Source organism: Acomys minous (genome assembly GCF_964271855.1).
Source record: "Acomys minous genome assembly, chromosome: 5".
NCBI classification, from domain to species: Eukaryota; Metazoa; Chordata; class Mammalia; order Rodentia; family Muridae; genus Acomys; species Acomys minous.
This window is the reverse complement of record NC_140494.1, coordinates 38,144,966-38,166,641: the sequence shown is the minus strand read 5'-3', so window position 1 is coordinate 38,166,641 and position 21,676 is coordinate 38,144,966. Positions and strand designations below refer to the sequence as shown.

The following is a 21,676-nucleotide window of genomic DNA, read 5'->3' as shown; positions in this document are numbered from 1 at the left end:
TAAGTCGATTAAGAGTGTACCTGACCAAGCGTGGGCTCCATCCTCACTATGGTGCTTAGTAAAGAGGCAAGGGAAGATAGAGATTTCAAAGTCAAAAAGCTACACAGCTCAACATTGGTGTTTTGAGCTCTATTTTTTGTTTTTATTTTTCACTGCACTTTTTCATAGAAGGCAAGTAAGGACCCTTCAGTCTGTGAAACGTTATACATGACATTTCTCGGGAGCGATTTTGTGTATATGTCTTGATTCCCCTCCCAGCAGGAAAGGAGGGATCCTTTTTCAGAAGTTAGATATAATTTACTTGCCTGAAGAAGCTCAAGAGGGGATGCGGCAAAGTGTCAGGATAACCTGGCCTTGTCTAAGTCACTTCACTCTTGACTTCTTTTACTTACTTTCAAATCATTGATTTTTGAAGAAAGAAGAAGAACTAGCCATCGGAGTCATTCATCCAGAGGCAACATGACAATGACAAAGTGGTTCAGACTCCGTTTTTCTGTGTAGCCATGGTTGTCCTGGACTGTTTGAAGCGTAGGCTGGCCTTGAACCCACAGTGACCTGTCTGCCACTCACTCGCAGAGTGCTGGGATCATAGGTGTGCAGCACTGCACCTGGCCTCAATTGACAAAATTCAACCATCAGCTAATTAAGCAGGGCTTGACTCTACCAGGCCTGAGGGTGCAGACCTTTAATCTCTGTGGGCTGAAGCCAGCCTAGTCTACAAAGTTAGTCCAGGACAGCCAGGACTGTTAAGACAGAGAAATCTTATCTCAAACTCCCCACCAAACCACCCCTCACCCTCCCCACCTCCCCTCCCCCAAAAAAGCCAAGCAGCGCCTGACCATTGGACCAGATGGAGCAGAGTTATAACTCTCAATTCAGAGCCCAGTCCTGAGGAACTGCTTTGATGAGCCCTGTAGGAAGCTTCTTCCTCAACACTGCCCTGAGAACAACCGGAAGTAGGACAGAATGACCCCTATCTCCAATGTCCCCAAATAAATTGCTCCAGCTTCTGCCATGTGCACATGTTAGTGTCCAGGGTTTCAATGGGAACAGGGCTGAAAAGCAGGTTCCATCTTCTCTGGAGAGAAGGTCTGGTTAGACATTTACCGGCTAGGGTTCTTTCTCCTCAGGCTGTGCTGTTTTCTTAGCTGTGTGTTCACTCCGCTGGATGGCACTTGCAGCTTGGTGTTTAAATGAGTGCCCAGAGCTCAACCTGCTGGGCTGACTGGCCTTGTGCAGGTGAGCCTCTCTCTGATAGTAAAAATCTTTCCTGGGTCTCCATGCAGTATCACACATTGGTCTCTCATCCTGGACCTGGCTTTGCTAGGAGGAGGAAAACTGAACCTCAGGGGAGGGCATGGCCAATGCAACTGTGCTGCAGGCCCTGCCCTAGTCGGGTGGTGGTTGGAGACAAAGATGCGCTGCTCACAGCATCCTAATATTTCACAGCGCCAGCCATTCCAAGCAGAAAAATTGGCATGTGCACGTCTGTTGCTTGAGAGGTTTAGGATGAGTGTACAGACTCCTGCACTGAGCAAGTGAATCCATCCCAGTGTCATGTAAACATGGAGTACTTCCTCTTCCCTAGGGGTAAGGAGGAAGTTCTCCTGAGCAGGCCTGCAAGCTGACTGAGACAAGCAGCAGGTGACCAGTAGGTGGTCTTTTCCTGTGAGAATTTAACACATTTATCTCTAGCACTCTATTTCCGAAACCAGTTTTTTAAAATACATACATGATTCTGAATATTATTCATATTAAGCAGTTTACTTTAAACTTGTTTTAAGGTGCATGTTTATGATGTACTTTAAAAACATATTCAGAAGACTGTAGAAGGAGATATAAATTGGTCACTCCTTCTAATATTGTCTCTCTAAATAACTTTCTTTGGTACTTAGAATAACAATAAATATATTTTTAAAGAACATTAGAAACATTTAGTCACTTATAAGGTAACTAATCATTTAAAAGTGTTTTAATTATCCTTCTTTTACCAGCTTACAGTAAGTTAATAAACTCAAGTTTGAGATGTCTTTTGGAAATATGCAAAAATAGTAAAGTAAGAACTTCATATACACTAATTCCTACTGGTTGATTAGTTATCTGATAAGCAAATTCATCCTGTATTCATGTGGCTTTCATCCTCTTTGCAGTATGGGTCCTTGTTTCATATATATATGAAAATTCTGAACTTGAAGGGAATTGAAGACTCTTTATTTGGAAACAAAATATGACTGACAGTGTGTTCTGTTAGCTTTTCCTGGGGAGACAAACATTAATGCCCATTTACCCTAGATTGTCAGAGATTGAGAAAACATAATGAAAAGTAAATAGTGAAAATAAAAAGGGAAATAATAAAAAAAATCCAGAAAGAATTCATGACCTAGAGATATGAAGTCTAACATATAGAATTATCCATTTGGTTCTTTAATATGGTTAAAAGATTTCTTCACAGGATGTAAAGTAAGTAAACAATTTAAAAAGATATTTCTTCAACTAGTCATACTACCCAAAGATAGACAGAGAGTGTGAGTGTGAGTGTGAGTGTGAGAGAGAGACAAGTTACCAAGACAAACCATGGAGAGAACCTACAACCACAATGAGGGGCACACGAACTTGTACCAGTTGACTCCAAGGATTCGAGAACTTCTTAAGGAAATATTTTTTGTAAACTTATATATTCCAAGAAATTAGAAACTTTACACGAAAACAGATATATTTCTAGAAATATACATGACAATGAAGAAAGCAAAATATAAAACAAAACAAAACAACAACAAAAACTGGACAGACCTATAACAATAAAGAGATTGGATGAGTAATTAAAACAAAAAGTAAAGTCTGGGCCCAGATGGAATTACTGCTAAATTCTAGAAAACATTCAAGAAAGATCTAACACCAATACTTCTTAAACTCAGAAGAGCAGGGCACCAAACTCCCTCCATGTAGCCTATATAGCCCTCATATGAAAACTAGAAAAATGCATCCACATCCACACACCCCAATCCAATATTCCAAATAAATGGCGATTTAAAGACTAGACATACATCTAAATTCACAATTATACATTATCTTAGTTAAGGCTTTACTGCTGTAAAGAGACACCATGACCACATCAACTCTTATAAAGGAAGCATTTAATTAGGGCTGGTTTATAGTTTCAGAGGTTTAGTCCCGTATCCTCATGGCGGGAAGCATGGCAGCGTGCAGGCAGCCATGGTGCTGAAGGGGCCACGACTTCTACACCTTGATCCACAGGCAGCAGAAGGAGACTCTGTGACACACTGGGCACAGCTTAAACTTAGAAGACCTCAAAGCCCACGCCCACAGTGACACACATTCTCCTACAAGGCCACCCCTCTTAATAGTGCCACTCCCTATAGGCGAAGCATCCAAACAAATGCGATTAAGGGGTCCATACCTATTCAAACCAGCACATACATCAAGTCCAAGGTGTTGCCTTCCTTGAGATGCAAGGCTGAATTGCCATAAGCGAAATCACACATAATGTATGTATGTATGTATGTATGTATGTATGTATGTATGTGTGTATATATATATATATGTATATCCTAGATATTAAAACAGAAAGTCCACATTTGGAAAAATTAAAAACACACTTGTAAGTCTGAATGAAACTAGAAATAGATGGAATATATATAATATAATAAAGGTGGTGGATAAAAAACAAATCCCAAGAACAACCGTCAATAAATGGAGATGAAAAGAAAACATTTCATACAAACACTTGTCACCTGTAATAATGTTCAAAATTGTACTTGAATTCTTTGTTTGTCTATTGCTTAAGACAGAGTATCTCTACATAGCCCTGGCTGCCCTGGAACCCACTATATAGATCGGGATAAACACAAAATCACAGAGACCTGCCTGCCTCTACTTCAAGAACACTGCAATTAAGTGTATGCACTAGCACACCTGGCTGTACTAACATTCCTAAGTAGAGAAAGAAGAAAATAAAAGGATATGAAAGGGACAGAAGTTGGAAAGGAAGAAGACAAACATTCTTAATTGCAAATAGCAAGATTCTGTACTTAAAAGAGCCCATAAGCTCTTACCAACACTTCTGAGTCTGAAAGTTGCCATAGATTGTAAAACCAATTTATAAAAACCATTAACCTTAATTGCACTATCATATACTTCTGAGAAAGTAATTAGGAGAGAGAGCACATTCAGAATAGTCTAAGAAATAAGAACCAAAGGAAAAAAAAAGTAGAAATATCTAGAAATACACGTATGTTGGTATGTAAAATATTTATTTTGACAAAATTTAAAAATATCAAAAACATTACCTAAGGAAGACAATGTTCTTAGATTACAGATCTCATATTGTAGAAAGGGCTACATTACTAAAACTGTATACTCAATGCAATCCACATAAAAATTCTAATGAAACCATCATAGAACATGGGGAAAATACATGGGGACACCAATCCAGAAATAATCAGTGATGTATAGTTCTTACATCAAATTGCACCACAGACCCATAGTGAAAAGGACTGTATGGGACATGCATAAAAACAAACATATAAGCCAACATAATGCAATCTAAAAACAAGAGATAAACACTAAAGCAATGGACATGTAATTTTGGTCAAAAGTGTCAAAACCAGGAACTAGAATTGACAGCCCTTTCAACAAATACTATTGAGAAGACTCGATGGTAAACACCTAATCCTACAGCTCCAGTTGAACCTGAGGGGCCTCTGATAAAATGTCGTTGACTCCAAAGACCTTAGGGAGACCCACACATCCTGCTCTGCTTGCTGGACACACATCCTCTTCTCCTGGCTACACCTGAGTGATTGGCAGGATTGTGGTGTCTACAATGACGTCTTTCAACCACATCAAACATACCATGTTAACCGCAAGCAATGCCCCATGTTTATGCATATTCTGTATTAATAGTGTGTGTCTACTATACTGCAATAGATGCACTACTATCTAAGTCATATGGAAATACTCTGCAAAACTATTTCCGTGTACACAGCACTTTAAACTAAATGATAGCTAATTTGCTACTATGATGTTCAAACACAAGAAAAGATCCTTCCGGTGTCATTATATGCAGAAGGAAATTCTACAATATGAATCACTCATAGGGTTGATCTTAAGGCTTTTTCACGCTATTAATCTGTAAGGCTTCTAAATCAAACAAACGTTCTGACACTAAGGTGTGAGGAATAATCAATTTCTCCTGTCACCTGAGTTTGCTATTTTCATTCAAGCCTACGTTTCTCCTGTTGAGTTTGGAACAATCGCTCAACACGTAGCTACTCTCTAATTTCACAGGTTCCTCTCCAGTATGGAAAAATCTGGTTAAATTAGGGAAAAGTTATAAAAATTATTTGTCATATTCTTTGTGTCTGCAGGGCTTGCCTGCAGTGTTCAGGAGTGGAGCTGGACGTGAAAAAGGCCTTGTGACAGTGACTTTTATAGGCCACCTGATGGTGACAGCTGAGGCATGAAGAAGACTGATAAGCCTCCCATATTCATTGCTGTCCTAGATTGATTTCTGTTGGACTGATTAAATGGCAGGCCTAAAAACAATGTGGGGGAAAGAATCAGTTAATTTCAAATTTTGAGTTACTGTTCCTCATCCAGGAAAGCCAGGACAGGAAGTGATGTGGAAACCATGCAGGGAATACTGCAATCAAGAACACCTGTTAGGGCGGTGCTGGTTATCCTGGCTGGCTTCTCCTACTGCATGCAAAAATAAAATAAAAAATGCCCCAACACAAGTTTATAAGCGAGTAACAAATTGAGTCAGATAATGCTGGGCTCCCTGGGGGATATAGACAGCTAACAAGGTCATCTGCACCTGCAGGGTTTGTCACTTACACCAGTTCTTTGGCGTTGATGAAGACTTGATGTACTATTCAAGGCTTAGGGACAGTGTCCGTATGCGGAGAGTGTCTCTGCAGTGTCAAGTCTCTGGGGATAGTTAAGGTGTGAAGAACAGGTAGAGAACATGCCACGTTGATTGCTTCTGTAGGCTTCCTCATAAGAGTGAATTATCTGATGCTTATCTAGGCATGGGGAATAGCTCAACCCTGGTCCTTTTCTGTATGGGTAGGGTTTCTCTCAAGTGCATAGTACTGAGGTTGAACCAGGACTGACCGATAACTGAAACCTTCACCACATCTTTCATATTACAGCTTGATGGTCAAGACGAAGGTCGTTGTTACTTAAGATACAAAGAAACACTAAAAGCTGGTCAGTCCCTTCATGTTTGACTGGCTGGTGATGCACTCACCATTCTTCCCACATGCATGGCTTCTCTACTCTTCGTTTATATGTGCCCTGTGAGGTCTCAATGACCATCATAGGCTTTACCACATTCCACACACTGTGGAGTTGTTATTCAGAATGAACTATTTGTGTCTTTTAAGTGATGAAGAAGTATAAACTTTTTTTTATGACCTTTACAAGATTTCTCTAGAAAATGAACTGTCTCGTGATGAGAATGGATGATTAACAAAGGCGTTGCCACATTTCCCACACGGTTAGGCCTTCTCTTTAGAATGAATTATTTTATGTGTCTTAAGGTATGAAGAGCACGAAAATCCTTTGCCACACTCCTCACACTTGTATGGTTTCTCTCCAGTGTGAACAAACTTGTGCTGTTTAAGTGTATACAGCTTAGTAAAAGCTTTGCCACATTCCCCACACTTGTAGGGGTTGTCTTCAGAATGAATTCTTTGATGTCTTCTAAGGATTGAAGAAGAGGAAAATCCTTTGGCACATGTGTCACACTTGTACGGTTTCTCTCCAGTGTGAGCTATCTTGTGCTCAGTAAGAACAGAGAGCTTACTGAATCCTTTTCCACACAGGTCACGTTTTTGTGCTTTCTGTCCAGTATGAACTGTTTTGTGTCGAGAAAGAGCATAGTGATTAACAAAGGCTTTGCCACAGTCCCCACACTTGAAGGGATTGTCTTTAGAATGAATTCTTTGATGTGCTTTAAAGTCTGAAGAATAGGAAAAACTTTTGCCACACTCTTCACACTTGTATGGTCTCACTCCAGTGTGAACAAATTTGTGCTGAGTGAATACACATAGTTTAGTAAAGGCTTTGCCACATTCCCCACACTTGAAGGGATTATCTTTAGAATGAATTATTTGATGTGCTTTAAAGTCCGAAGAATAGGAAAAACTTTTGCCACACTCCTCACACTTGTAGGGTTTCTCTCCAGTGTGAGCTATCTTGTGTTTAGTGAGGAGAGAAGGTGTAATAAAACCCTTACTACACAGGTCACACTTGTAGGGTTTCTCTCCAGTGTGAACTGTCCTGTGTGTCTTAAGGGTTGTAAGCCTACTAAAAGACTTGTGACATTCTTCACACTTGTATGGTTTCTCTCCGGTATGAATTTTTTGGTGGCTTTTAAGGTGTAAAGTAGAGTAAAACATTTTGCCACATTCTTCACATCTGTGTGGTTTCTCATTAGTGTGAGTTCTCTGGTGTACACAGAATTCTGGGCGAGTACGAAAATCCTTGCCACATACTTCACATCTGAAGGGTTTCTTTGCAAAATGAATTCTTTTGTGTCTCTTCAGTTTTGAGGTACAGGGAAACATTTTGCCACACTCTTCACATTTCTGGAATTTCTCTCCACTATGAACTACTTTGTGCTGAATCAGGGAAGAATTAGTATAAAAGGCTTTTCCACAGACTTCACACTTGTATAGATTCTCTTGACAATGAATTTTTCTATGTTGCTTCAATTTTGAAAAAGAATAAAACATCTTCCCACATTCTTCACACTGACAAGATTTCACTCCAGTATGACTCAACTTGTGCTGAACTAAGGAATAATTGTAAGAAAAGGCTTTCCCACATTCTGCACACTTGTATGGTTTCTCTCCAGAATGAACAAACTTGTGATGAGTAACAGAAAAAAGTGTAGAAAAGGCTTTGCCACATTCCCCACACTTGTAGGGATTGTCTTCAGAGTGAATTAATTGGTGTCTCCTACAGGTTAAAGAAGAGGAAAAACATCTGCCACACACCTCACACTTGAAGGGTTTCTCTCCACTATGAGCTCTGTTGTGCTCAGTAAGAACAGAGGGCTTAGTAAATCCTTTTCCACACAGGTCACATTTGTATGGTTTCTCTCCAGAATGAATTCTTTCATGTCGCTTCAGCATTGAAGGGTAGTAAAATGATCTCCCACACTCTTCACACCTGTAGGGTCTCTCTCCAGAATGAATTCTTTTATGTCCCTTCAGCATTGAAGGGTAATAAAATGATCTGCCACATTCTTCACACTTGTAGGGTTTTTCATCAGTATGATTTTTCTGGTGTATAGAAAGTGTTTTATGAGAACTAAGGGCCTTACCACATTCTCCGCACTTATAGGGTTTCTCCCCTTTATGAATCCTCTGGAGTGAGTTAAGATGAATGTCCTTGCTATATTCATTACAATTATTATGTCTTGTTCCTGTTCAAAAAAGTTGAGATATGATCAAAAAGTAAGCAATATACTCATATTTCTAATGCTTATTTTTTAAATGGAGTCATTTATTCATGCATATTTTACCATGAATCAGAAAGTACAGTGTATTTTAACACCTATATACAGTACACATAATTAACAAAATAGAGTAGGTGAACACAATCTGTAATGTTGTTTTAAAGAATGAAAATCCCAACTGTTCAATTTAACCAATAAAGACTCAGAAGCCAGTTGCTGGGGTGAAAACCTGCTAGCTTAGACAGGCAGAGAAAGGACCCAGCTAAACTTTCTACTCAGCTCATGTCTTGATGGAAAAAGCCCCCAAAGCTCACTAGCTCAGCTGACAGGCCAACAGGAAAAAGCCAACCAACCCAAGGCCAAAAGGCTTGCTAGCTCAAACGTCAAAAGCCCCAAAGCCTCCTTCACTTCTGCACACTGTTTTAGATACCCTTCAACTTAAAGTCCCTCCTACTCTTTAGTTCCTTGGTCATGCTCTGCCTCTTGACCAAGGGTTGACTTTAGTAAATCCTGTGTATAGAACGTTCTTAGAGTAAAGATGTTATGTCAGGGATCAACCATGGCAAACAAGAAACAGGTTTTTACAGTTCACAATCTCAGGTTTCACAGTGAGATTAAATATCCTGTAACATTTCCCCTGTAACTGGGCAGAAGCCAAGGAGGCGGCGCTTAGGTTCCAGGGCTTGAGATTAGATGGGGACCAGGAAGCAAGGCAGGAGAGAAAAGCAGAAGAGGAACCTGGAGAAAATGAAGTCAGCAAGGGGCATATAGACCAAGAGCACGTGGCCATGAGGGCTGGCCTGACGGAACAGAAATAGCCCAGACAGGAGTAATTATGGCAATTATTTCAATTATCCAGTAATTATTGGAGTGTGTAGCTGGTAAATGGAAAAATAGCTTAGAGGGTTGAAATCTGTCTAGGTATTGTGCCTTACATCTTTTATAAAACTAAAAAGTCTCTCTCTCTCTCAATTATTTGGGAACTCGGTGGGGCAGCGAAGCCCTGTAGAGTCTAATATCCCTTCACAGCAAAAATGCTCTCCTGCAGCCTCACCTGCAGCCTGGGAGGAGCCACATTTTACAGCATAAATCAAATTAAACTGATGGAACTGAAACTTTTGAAATTTTAGGTGCCTCTGATATGATGTAATTGTGGGTTTGGTTTTATAAACCCAATCAAATCAGTGTCAGAAAGTCCGTAAAAGGCCAATGTATTTCTTGACACCAAAACCAACTGAGTCCTTCTGGTCATCCAAAGAAGTAGATGAAGATATTTTTCTCTGGTTCTGGTAAGTGGAAGCATGCCTGAAAGTGACTCCTTCCCTAGGTCTCCTTCTAAGAGGAAACTGACTGAAGAAGTAGTGGATAACCTTGTTCAGTTAAATCCCTGTCTTATGTCATTCCTGTGGATGCTGAGTGAATAAATGAATAATACACTATGGTTCTGTACCTCACTTTTTGTACCTTGGCCTGGCTCTTATAGTGGAAAGACATGTAGGCCACTCTTTTAGCTCATTTTGGCTTCAAGGTGACTGGAAGCTATAGGTTCCTTTGTCTTCCTGCCTAAGGTCCATCAGTGGTGCCAGCCTTCTTTCTGAGTTGTGTTAGTGGGTCTGGGAAACTCTGTCTGTTCCTCTTCAACTCTCTCAACCACGGCACCGAGCTGCCCATTATGGGGAGCTTGACAAGTGCCGAAATCTAGTCAACTCCCTGCCACACTCCTTCAAGGTGCTTTAGGCCAATGGAGATGGGGCAATTACTCACTGACTCAACATGGACAATAAGGACCCAATAGAAGCAAACATCCTCTAGTGCAAAAGCCAAGTTGGCTAGGAGAACCACAGAGCCAGGCCCTGTGATGTGGGCTGGAGCAAGACCGCCAGGCATCCAAGGGTCTAGCCAGTGTCTGGGTCCATGACTCTAGCTAACAGTGGCCAAGGAATTGCAGCTTGTGTTTCCAGGTAGGAGAGTCCCTTAGCTGTACTACTTGTATAGGAGACTGTAGACAGGAGTTATGTTGGGCCCTTTCTATTGTGTCCCCAAGCCTGCTCCTTCTGAGACAGGACATTCTGTTTGTTCTTGGGACTCTTTGGCACAAAGCTTGTGGTAGATCTTTGATTCTGCTCCAACAAGCCTGGAATTTCTTGCTTTCATTTCCAGCACTTTCTGAGTTCTCAATTCTGCTAGGCAGTGGTGATGCATGCCTTTAATCCTAGAATTTGGAAGGCATACTAAGTCTGTGTGTTTGAGGCCAGCTTGGTCTACATAGCAAGTTCCAGGACAAGCAGGGCTATACGGAAAACCCTGTCTTAAAAACCAAAACCACAATGCAGAGTACTAACCATTATACGATCTAGAAGAACAATATGATGGCCAGATCTGGGCCCAGGGGTCTTGCTCAAACTATGGCACCAGCCAAAGACAATACGTGCAGTAAACATCAAACCTCTACCCAGATCTAGCCAATGGGCAAGACATTTTCCACAGTTGAGTGGAGAGTGGGAACTGACTTTCACACGAACTCTGGTGCCCCATATTTGACCACATCCCCTGGTTAGGGAAGTCTGGTGGCACTCAGAGGAAGGATAGCAGACTACCAAGAAGAGACTTGATACCCTATGAGCATATAGAGGGGGAGGAGGTCTTCCTCAGTCACAGTCATAGGGGAAAGCAACAGGGGGAAAGCTGGAGGTAGGGAGAAATGGGAGGATACAAGGGATGGGATAACTATTGAGACATAAAATAAATGAATTAATAAAAAAGTGTAAAACAAACAAACCAACAACAAAAAAACAAAACAAAACAAAAAACCAACCAAATAAACAAATCCCTCAATACTAACTCCAAAACCATAGTCAACTAACATCTGTTAGATAGTGTTAACATCAATTAATGGTGATTATGCTGGCGACAAAGCTGTCTACATCATAAAGACTGTCTTGTGTTTGCTATAAGGTTTACCTGGACACATTGGGAGCACAGTGGTTGAACAGAATGTTCACCGGTTATGTTCCTCCATCACGTTACTCTCCCTGTGAAGTTTGCATTCAACCTTCTTTTATTTAGCTGATGTTGCGTAGAATCTTCTAAGCTGAACAGCTACCACCTTCAAAACTCTTGCTGTGCTTGTTAAAGGTTAGCACTGGTTCATAAAAGGAGGATAAAAGCAAGATGGCTGCGCCCTCACCTGAGCACCCAGTCACTCCTCCCAGATAGTTGCATGCAATGGGGCATTAACTGCAGAAAGTTTTGAGATTTTTCTACAAACACGAGGACATATAAGGCAGAAAAACTAAAATCTCCCTCTGACCTTATGGGAAAGCTATTGTACGTAGTGATGTTTTGCCTCCATGTTGGTATGTGTGAGGACGTCAGATCCTCTGGAATTGGAGTTACAGATAGTTATGAGTTACCATGTGGGTGCTGGGAATTAAACCTGGCGCCTTCGGAAGAAGAGCCCATGGTCTTAACTGCTGAACCATATCTCAGTGCTGTGGGAGGCAGCGGCAGGAGGATCTCTGAGTCTGAGGACAGTCCGGCTTATAGAGTGTATTTTACGTAGTGGGTACAGACCTCACTGAAATAGGTATGGCTAAAGCACCTCCCATTCAGGAAATATTCTTACAATGAATGGTAAATTTTTTCTTAATGTTGTCATGTCTCCTTTGAAATTGCTTTATGAAGAGAGATATAGGTACAGGTTCTGCTGCCTGGCTCACAGGAAATGAGGTAGCTCAACTGATTCCTCAGTCAGTTACAGACTGAACTCCCCTGTTCAGTACTTCCCACTCTTGGTGCTTCACAAAAAATTGTTCTCTCATCCAACTTTACTGAGATTTCTAAGCTTCTTGCTGACATGTACATTTTCTCTGTATGGATCAGGGAATCCATTTTTTAAAAAGATACAAAAGATATATTTGACAATATCTCTAATAAAAGGATTTAATTATTTAAGATAGATAAATTCTGTACCTAAAGAGGCAGGCAAAACTTTACGAACTTAAAGACAAGTGATAGGAATTCTTACTGTCGTATACAGGCCTTCTGGAGGATGAGACTTAAATGTCATGTACTTAACAATCACAGCTGTAAAAGTTCCTGAGGCTCTGAAGGTCTACTCGTGTTAACAAAAACTGACCTAAATATGCCTGTCTAGTCACTTATGTCTTTGCGAACCTTGTTACACTTTGGGCATTTGGAGAAACTGAGTCACGACAAGATCTGTGGTAATGAACTGTACACGTTTTTGTTCTTATGGGTGTCTCTTTAAAGGACAGCCTTACTATTTTCTCCTCTGGTTGTATTCTTTGTGATGAAACAAGCTACTTCCTGTAGCAGCCCTGTAGGACTGACCGAGATTCCATTAACACACTGTGGAGGGAGGAGGAGAGTGAGGCCCCAGCCCATGCATGGACTGTGTTTATATCTAACGTTTATTTTGGGACGAAAGAGCTTCAGTTCAAAGACTGAAACTTTTAACATTCATGAATTGTTTTCATTTATTAAGTCATACACTTTTGAGTTACTAATTTATTGTCAGCTGTTGACCAAAGGTAATTAAGATATAATAGCTAATGAGTCAAAATTTTAATGATGAAATATGCCTAAGGTGCCCAAAATTGTGTTTGTAATAATGCTAAATACAAATGTAATCCATTTACAGAGACAATGTTGGAGAGAAACACTTACACTTTCAATAATACAGTTCTCTGTTCATGTTATCAAATTTAGGCATAAAGCAGAAAACTCTAATTTCAGGTCAACTCAAAGCTTCCTTAATATGTAATAACATTCAAAATCAGATGTTCTTTTAAAAAAATCTGGCTTTATTCTTCCTCTCTCTTCCTCTGTCTCTGTCTCTCACTCTCTCTGAGGTACTCCTCCCCCTTTTACTTCTCTTCCCATGCGCACTTAATAAACCTTATAATATATATATATATATATATATATATATATATATATATATATATATGCCTGGTTATTGAAACTGAAGGAGTAAAAAGGGTTAAATATATGCTACACTTGCAAGACATTCCCAGGGTAGACTGGCTTACATGCCCTCTGATGGGACACAGACCTACCAGAGTAACTGGCACACTAGTCATCACAGGATAAGGATGCAGGGGAATAGGACTTGCCAGCATCTGCTGCTCCTGTCTCCCTGTAGCCTGTAAGCCAGACCAGAACTCCTAGTCCTTATCTGCAGGGAAGATGACTTCCTCCTCATGTCTCCCAAGACAGGGGGATGGATTCTGTCAGCTGAGATGACCTTAGCCTCAGCACCCACAGCTTGAATGTCCCAAGCAATGGAGCCACTCACTGCAGTCACCCTGCACTCAGTGTCTCCTGAACTGATAGCTGAGGAGAGTGGGCACAGGGGAACTTGTACCTGAGCCTGGGACTCAAGAGGTGTGTGAACTACAAGCTAGCTAGAACGGCCGTACCCTGTCCCTGCTTTTGACTTCTCCTCTTGACAAAGCTAATCCCTGAGCGGAGAGGTCAGTGCCTGATTCTGTAAGCAGTCTCAGCAAAGCGTGAGACACTATCCAACAGCGGCTCTGCCACAGCGCCAGCCAGCACAGCAGGCTGAATTATGGACATTCATTTCAACTAAGTGGCCTGTGGAGCCACCATAGCCAGGTAAAGAAAGCAATACAGTCTGAGGAGGAGGAGATGTGGACTGTGAAAGCTCACCGAGTACAGTCCCTCTGTGTCACCTTCCAGAGACAACTGAGACTATCCCTTTAGCCTGGTTCCCATTACAAACCTGAAAGCCAATGAGCCAATACATACATGGAGGAAGTTTGCAGAGTTCTATAGAAGACCTTTAGAAAAAGGGACCATGAGTTCTCTCCCTCCCGCTGGACTCATGTAGTAAAGTCATAATGTTTCCTGTAGGGCCAGCAGCACTGGCTACCCATGGCTAGACTCTGACCAAAAAATTGCTACCAGCTCTCATGTATCTGGGAACATTATGTTCATAAATACAAATTTCTGATTCTTTAATAAAGATAACTGGATATATATCCAAAGGAATTTGGTCTTTGTGTATGATAAATAAATTAACCAAAATGGAGACGTACAACTCAGCCGAAGGCCTACATCTACTAACTGCCATGAAAGAGGCACACGATCCCTGGTGCCACAATTGGTGTATGAGGACCCATGGATGAATACCCATAGGCCTTGAAAGACCTCTTGTCCCTCAGTGCTGGGTACTTATAATTAACTGCTTGTAAACCATCATCAAAAAACCGCCAGAGCCAGGTAGTGGTGGTGCAAGCCTTAAATCACCACACTCTGGAGGGAGAGGCAAGAGGATCTTTGTGAGTTTGAGGCCAGCCTGGGAATCTAGGACAGCCAGGGCCCAAAGTGACTCCACTTTGTCTGACTTTTGTCCAACTGCTCTCGACCTCTAATTGTTCTGATCAACAGAACAAAAAACTATTGAGCCTCTGTACCTGCTGCCTCTGTGCAATGGAACTGTGTGACGGTTTGCTTGTAGAAACCCAGTCACACTCACCTCGGTGTAGAGATTTTTTTCTGTCTTCAGTCTGTTCTTAACCCCAGCAAATAAAAGACTCTCAGTTTGACCCAACAAAAAGAAAAACAAAACCGTAAAACCATGGAGGTCACCATATATAAAAGTGCATCTCATCACTGAGGAAATGTAAAGCCGAAGAGACTTAAATTGAGCTCTTGTTCTTCACTTCTTCTCTTGCTGTCTCTGTCTGTCTGTCTGTCTGTTCCTCTCTGGCAATCCCTCTTCCTCCCCTTCCTTCTCCCCCACATGCACATATAATAAACATCTCTATATCATAAAAAATAATTTTTTTTAAAGAAAGATAGACTTAACGGATCATAAAAGTCTGAAAGATGTGCCTGTTTGACAATAAAGCCAAGAAGGAGAGACCAAAACGAAGATTTCCACATGAACACCATGTTTCAATGCACGTGGCAAAGCCTGCTTTTCTGTTTGGACTGCAACTCTGTCCTCTGCCCCCCTCATTCTACACACCAGGAGGCACAGTGGCGGCTGCTCGTGTCCTCACATCCCAAGGTCCTTGTCTCTGCTCCAGAAATGTCACCAGCTGTGGCTTAGACACAGCAAGACCTGTTTGTGGGAAAGAGAACAAGACCATTTCAGTGTTCTTCTACTGGGAATTGACACGACCCTTCCAGGACAGCGTTTATAAGGGAGGAGATGACGCAATGATCACAGACAGTTAGTTCCTTACATGTTTTCTGTTGGGACCATTACAATATGTGAGGGAATTTACAATACCCAGGTTTTGAGTTTCATTGAAAGGAAAAACATTAAGACTGAATTGTGAACATTTTTCATTAACACGAGTGCTCCATGCCTCATGCCATTGAACAACTAACAGTCCCACTAGTGTGAAAGATGCATGCTTTCAACAGACAGGTTAAACACACAAGCGGAAAAACAACGAAATGGTTCTAAGCTATACAGCAACCTGCCTCACTTTTCTTAAAGAATGTGAAACTCGCTGGTGAAAAGCACAGCCTCCCATGAGATAATATAAGTAGTGAGGAAAGTATATGTTGAGGGAGAAATAAAGATTCACTGTAGATGCGCTCCTCACCCAGGGACACAAGGTGGCTGTAAGTCTCCAGCATCACGTCCCTGTACAGACTCCACTGAGCAGGCTCCAGGCATTCCCTCTCTTCTGGAGAAAAATCAACAGCTACATCCCAGAAGGACAGCATTTCCTGAAACAAAGACCAAAGAATAATACCACACTTTTGAGTTATTAAAACAGTGACTAGCAATATCAATCCCAAGATGCACTGGCTGACTAGTTCACCTGCCAAGTTGACACTAGCTAGGGTCATTAGAGAAGAGAGAAGCATCACTGAGAAAATGCTTCCCTAAACTGCCATATAGGAATGTCTACGGGACATTTTCATAATCAATTTTCATACGATTCTAATTTTAGAACTGTATAATGCTTCTGAGAACTTATAAGTTTTCAGAACAAAAGAACCAGACACTGAACGCTGGATCAGACCTGACAAGATTCATTCCTCTCATCATGCTGGATGCGGACATCCTGCATCCTTCCTGTTCCAGGCCCAGGTACTTCCATTGCTGTTACCCATCAGAACAGCACAGCTTCCAGGACAGCGTTGTGGATAACTTCTGATACCAATTGGTCCAGCATTTCAGACTGTCCCACAGAGGACTACTATTAAGCCTGGAATTTCTCAACATTTAAAAACTGGACGACAAATGCTATCCCTGGTTTGTTTAACTATTTTACTTGGCCCCTTCAAAGGTATTATTCACCCTAAATCAGCCTGAAGAAACCTTAAGAGAATGATGCCCCATTTCACCTAAGAGGGGTGTCTGTTTGCTCTCTTGGGCTACAGATACTTATTTTCATCAGGAGTTGGTTATAAGTTATTGGTCTTATACAGAAAGAAAACTAGGTTGGAATCAGGGATGTCTCTCTTTTCCTTTATCTTTCTTTCATATGTAAGGAGATAGGAGCTGAAAAGAAAAAAAGGGGCAATATAGAAATATATAGGGATGATAGAACAAAAAGTAGATTATTGAATCTACCCCTCAACTTAAGGCTATAATTGTTACTTACAAATAAGGTTATTTTTAATTAATTGGTGTAGATTTATGTACATTGATGCAAAATAAGGTTAATTTTGATACATTGGTATAGAATTCAATATAAGATTATTCTTCAGACACACATACACACAATATATATCCTAATAGGAGGTATTGTACCTATCCAACTCAATTATAATACAAGGTTTACTTCTAATACCTTGAAAGTAATATTGTAGGATGTTTAGGATAATTAAGTAATACAAGCTAGTTGTTAGTTGAGTAAATCATGGGCATGTCAATTACTAGTTTATTTTTATCACAATGATATATATCTTAGGTCTAATAGATTGATATGATTCTATAAATATATAAGGTAAGGTAGTTATATGAGGTCTTCAAAATCCTCAGAGACCTACAGAATATGGCATTTAAAGATGTTTTTACTATTCTAAAAATTCTTTGACAAGTCATGTTAATTCCTGGCAACACTCAGACTACCTCAAAGAGGATGGTGAGCATCCAAGAACCTCCTTATGGAGATGGCTTCAAATGTGGCAAACCAGCCACTGGGCAAAATGTCCTTGTTTCTGCCACATACAGAATTCTGCCTAAAAATGAGCAATCTTGGATACAGGCAGAGTAGACAGCCAAACTCTGCAAAGATAGGGTAAGCAAGTTCTCAATAGTTCCTGTCTCTAAAATATGTCTGTCAGTTATATTGGGCCAGAAGGCTGAAATGATGCTCCAACATTATAGTTATAGAGTTCTGGGTAACTATTCAGGCAGTAAACTATCTCTGTCAGTTTTTCATTTAGGAAGCTGCTAACCTGAATGTCTGGTTCACTCAGGTAATTAAGTTTTATTCATTCTCAAGTCTCTGATGGGGTTGAAACCAGATACTTTAGTCTTACAATTAAGCTTAGTTAGTTAGGGGTTAAGATGTTTTTGGCTCTAGATAGACATTTTTAGGTAATAGAGACAAGATATGATAGATATAGATTTTCACTCAGAGCTTAAGACTCAACAAGACAGGAAAGATATTTACTTCAAGTTTGCCAAAGACAAATAGCCAAATCACTATGCATGTAAAAGTTATATAATTCCTGATAGTTTCTTGGTTCTTCTTGCTGTATGTAGTGTATTTTACATATGTGTAATAATATAAATGTACATGTTAAAAAAGGAAATATAATAATTAAAAAAGGAAAAATAACAACAACAAACAAAGAAGAATGACCATATAAATAAAGGACAGAGTTAAGCAGCAATGAGGAGGCCAACGGATCTCCCAGTCACAGGCAGAGTGAAGAAAAGTGGCGAAGAGAACACCCAGCAATTCCTCAGGAGAAAAGCAAGTGTACTGGTCTGAAAGCTCCCTTGTACCCCGTAGAGCATATTCCAGTTTTACCAGGAAATAGAAAAACAACAGCAAAAACTCTGATTCACTGTTTTTTACCTATGAGATTGTCAACAGCGGGGAGAAGGTGGGAAATGACAGGAGTCCAGAGCAGAGTGGAGATGGAAACATTACCCTCTGAGAGAACTAGAGCAGGTCCCCAATCTCCTGGGGATGCTGTGGGTGGTGGGTGGTACATCTGTGAACAGAATAGTATCTGGTAAGGACATTAGCCAATACAATTAATGGCCAACATTTTAAGAGAACTTGATACTGGCAAAATTCCTTTTCTATGGAGGAGAAATGCAAGTAAGGTCAGTATAAGGCAGGCAAAGTGCCACTCATTAATACTTGCTACATATTCTGACTATAATTGGGAGGTGGACATCTGTACTTCACTTGAGTGGAGGCTAGTCCCAGAAGCAAGCCCAGAGTAACAGAAGAGACAGAGTAGAAGTTGTAAGGCATCTTGTGTCTCATGTCAGTGTCTCTCAGAGATTGAAAATTGAAAATAGGCAGGAGATTGGTGGGAATTCAGAGCACCAGCAAGTGAAGGGTATGCCACAAAGACTTGGTACTTGCACTGTCATCCATCTGACTTAATTTTTATATAGATACAGCAAAGAAGAGAACAGCGGAATGCTGTGCAGACTTGAAGAGAATTGTCAGGGCAACCAGACACCTTTCTGTTGGCTCAGTTTATTAACAATTAAACTTTATTATACAACCTAACTAGCATATACAAGAAGGAAAAAAAAGTTAAAGGGACAGAAGATTAAAACCTCCTGGAATCCGTTCGGCAGGACGGGTCCTTAGGTGTCTCAGTCCCACGAGCTGGTCTGGTCCTTTTTTCTCTCTCCATGCCTTCTCCTCTCCTTCTACCTCTTGTTTTTCTCTCCCCCACCTTCCCAGTCATATGCAAAGGGCGGTCCCTTCTCCCTTCGAGGGTCAATTAGGAAAACAATAGCCACGGTGGGGTTTCTAGGTAGGCTTCCTGAATTTCAAGCCCAGGAAGGCTCCAAACAGTCTCTCACAAGGTATTCATGGTGTGCCCCAAGGGTAAAGCCCGCCAAGACTGCTTCCACCTGCGACAAAGCTTAATCTATCCCACACCTTTCAACTCAAGATATGTCACTGAGATGTGACTGCATGTGAGAATGACTAAGGAGGACACTATGACAGACACGTTCACAACAGAAAATGACAACACAATGAAACCCTGTGCTGCTCAGGTTTACTCCTTGCATACGCGTTTGACTCCTGATCAAATCTGTTGTAATTTCTCTCCATGGCCTCTGACGTAAACACACACACCGGCAGGGTCTGAATGTCGTCACCCGGCACACCTCCTCTCCACAGCTCTCCAGATCTGACATGTCTGACACAGCAGGGCTCATGCCTGCGATGTAACAAGTAACTGCTTCCCTCATGCTCACACTAGAACACAACGAAAGAAGCCTGGGAGCAGCGAGAGGACCACACACCAAGGGGACCTGGACTCACACCGTGGAAGAGGACGGAACCCCACATCAGCAGATGGCTTCACTGGCTGGAGATGGCGGTACCCACGGGAGGGACAGGGAGGAAGTGGTTTTGTGCTGACTGTAAGAAGCATCTGCACACAGCTGGACAGGGACAGGGAAGGCATCCCAGCTGCAGCTGCAGCAGAAGACAGGAATGCAAACCACCGTGGCCTGCATTCATCAGGAACTGCAGAAAGGAGCTGAAGAATAATGGAGTCTCGGGGGAGATATGAAAGTAGCAAACTGGAAGAATTCGGTGAGACCAGAGGAAAGCATCGTCAGGTCATGACAGTAGCTAATCCAGATTATTATCCAAAAGGAGTGAACATTCAAACAAGTATGTAGTCACCAGAGTGTAAAGCCTTTAACAAAAGTATGTTAGCAAAATAAAGTTTATATTACACATGGAATGAGACAAGTTAAGCACGGGTAGTTTGTAAGTAAGCAGAGTGTTGATCGCCTGTGCTCACTGTAAGAAAAAACATGAAATGAACCATAGAAAGTATTTCCCATGTCCATCCATATGTTTAAATGTTTTCTGACACAGACTGAGCCTACACTGGGCTTGAGTTTGCTTTTTAGCATGGAAGGACCAGAGGGTCGTGCCCCACCTCACAGATGCAGATGACAGGGATGCCCTTGGGCAGGCCTAAATTTCTTTTCTATCACAGGTCTGTTTACTTTAAATCTCGTGAGGTGGCTTCACCCCGCTGACCTGACACAAAAGTCTCCCACACTAAACAAGGACCAACTCAACAATTTCAAGGCCATTGTGGATCAAGCAGATACTGGCTCTCTTTTTTCACAATTACTCAGCCCTATATTTGGGGATGGAGGACCTGTCAAAGGTTTAAAAAAAAAATCAGCCCTCAATGTGAAGCTAGATTCAGCTTCCCTGGCCCCCAGTTTTGCTTCCTCTCTCCTTGGGTCTGCTGTCCCTGTGTCCCTTGTCAAAGCTTTTCTAGAAGAGCTCCTTCTAGAAAGAGCTCCTTAGTCCCCTGTATTCTAGAATTTCCCATATGCGACTTGCTGCGCCTCAGATTTTCCTCTTAATTCTTTATCTTGAAGAGAAAATGAACACAGTCAACGGGACAAGGCCGTTATAAAAAGCCAGCTACAGAACACAGGAGGGACAGAAAGCCCATGTGCTCTAAATGTACTGAGGAATCTGACAGCATCCATGTGAGATGGGGCAGCTAGTGAATCATGCAGTTCAGTGAGCTCCCTGCACCTCCTCAGGATCAGTTAGTCAGCTGACCACCATTCGCTGGCAATGCTGGACCTTGCACGGTTATCTGCTCCTCAACTACCAGGCAGCGTTGGTTCCCAGAAGCCCCAAGGAGGACTCCGGTCGGTCGCCAGCAGCCCCTAAGGAAACAGTCGCGCGGGGCACAATCCCAACCGCCCTGCCCCCAGCCCTGATCTGCAATCCGTGTCCCAGCCACTGCAGCACAGCATCTCCGAGCAGTTTCTTCTGCCCTCCCATCCAACGTAGGTCCGCTCTCTCCAAGAGGGATCCCTGCACCCCGCACCCCACACAGAGCCTCAGGCTCCGCTGCTCCCTTGACCGACCTCCAGTCAGAGACGTTACAGCACCGCAAGACGCCAACTCTTAGGAACACTCAATGTATAGACCAAAATCCGGATAGGGATTTCCTGGATGGCTCTCTGTGATGTCA

At 41.7% G+C, this 21,676-nt stretch overlaps 1 protein-coding gene across 1 annotated transcript; it reads right to left on the bottom strand.

Annotated features, from left to right (window-relative positions):
* Positions 1-2,403: 2,403 nt before the first annotated feature.
* On the bottom strand, positions 2,404-21,676 carry LOC311598054 (uncharacterized protein). Its single transcript, XM_084782850.1, has 4 exons — positions 21,570-21,676; positions 16,096-16,222; positions 15,507-15,602; positions 2,404-8,455 (listed from the first exon to the last, which is right to left on the bottom strand). The coding sequence occupies exons 2-4, from the start codon at positions 16,217-16,219 to the stop codon at positions 6,522-6,524; spliced, it is 2,154 nt and encodes a 717-aa protein (XP_084638976.1). The 5' UTR covers positions 16,220-16,222; positions 21,570-21,676; the 3' UTR covers positions 2,404-6,521.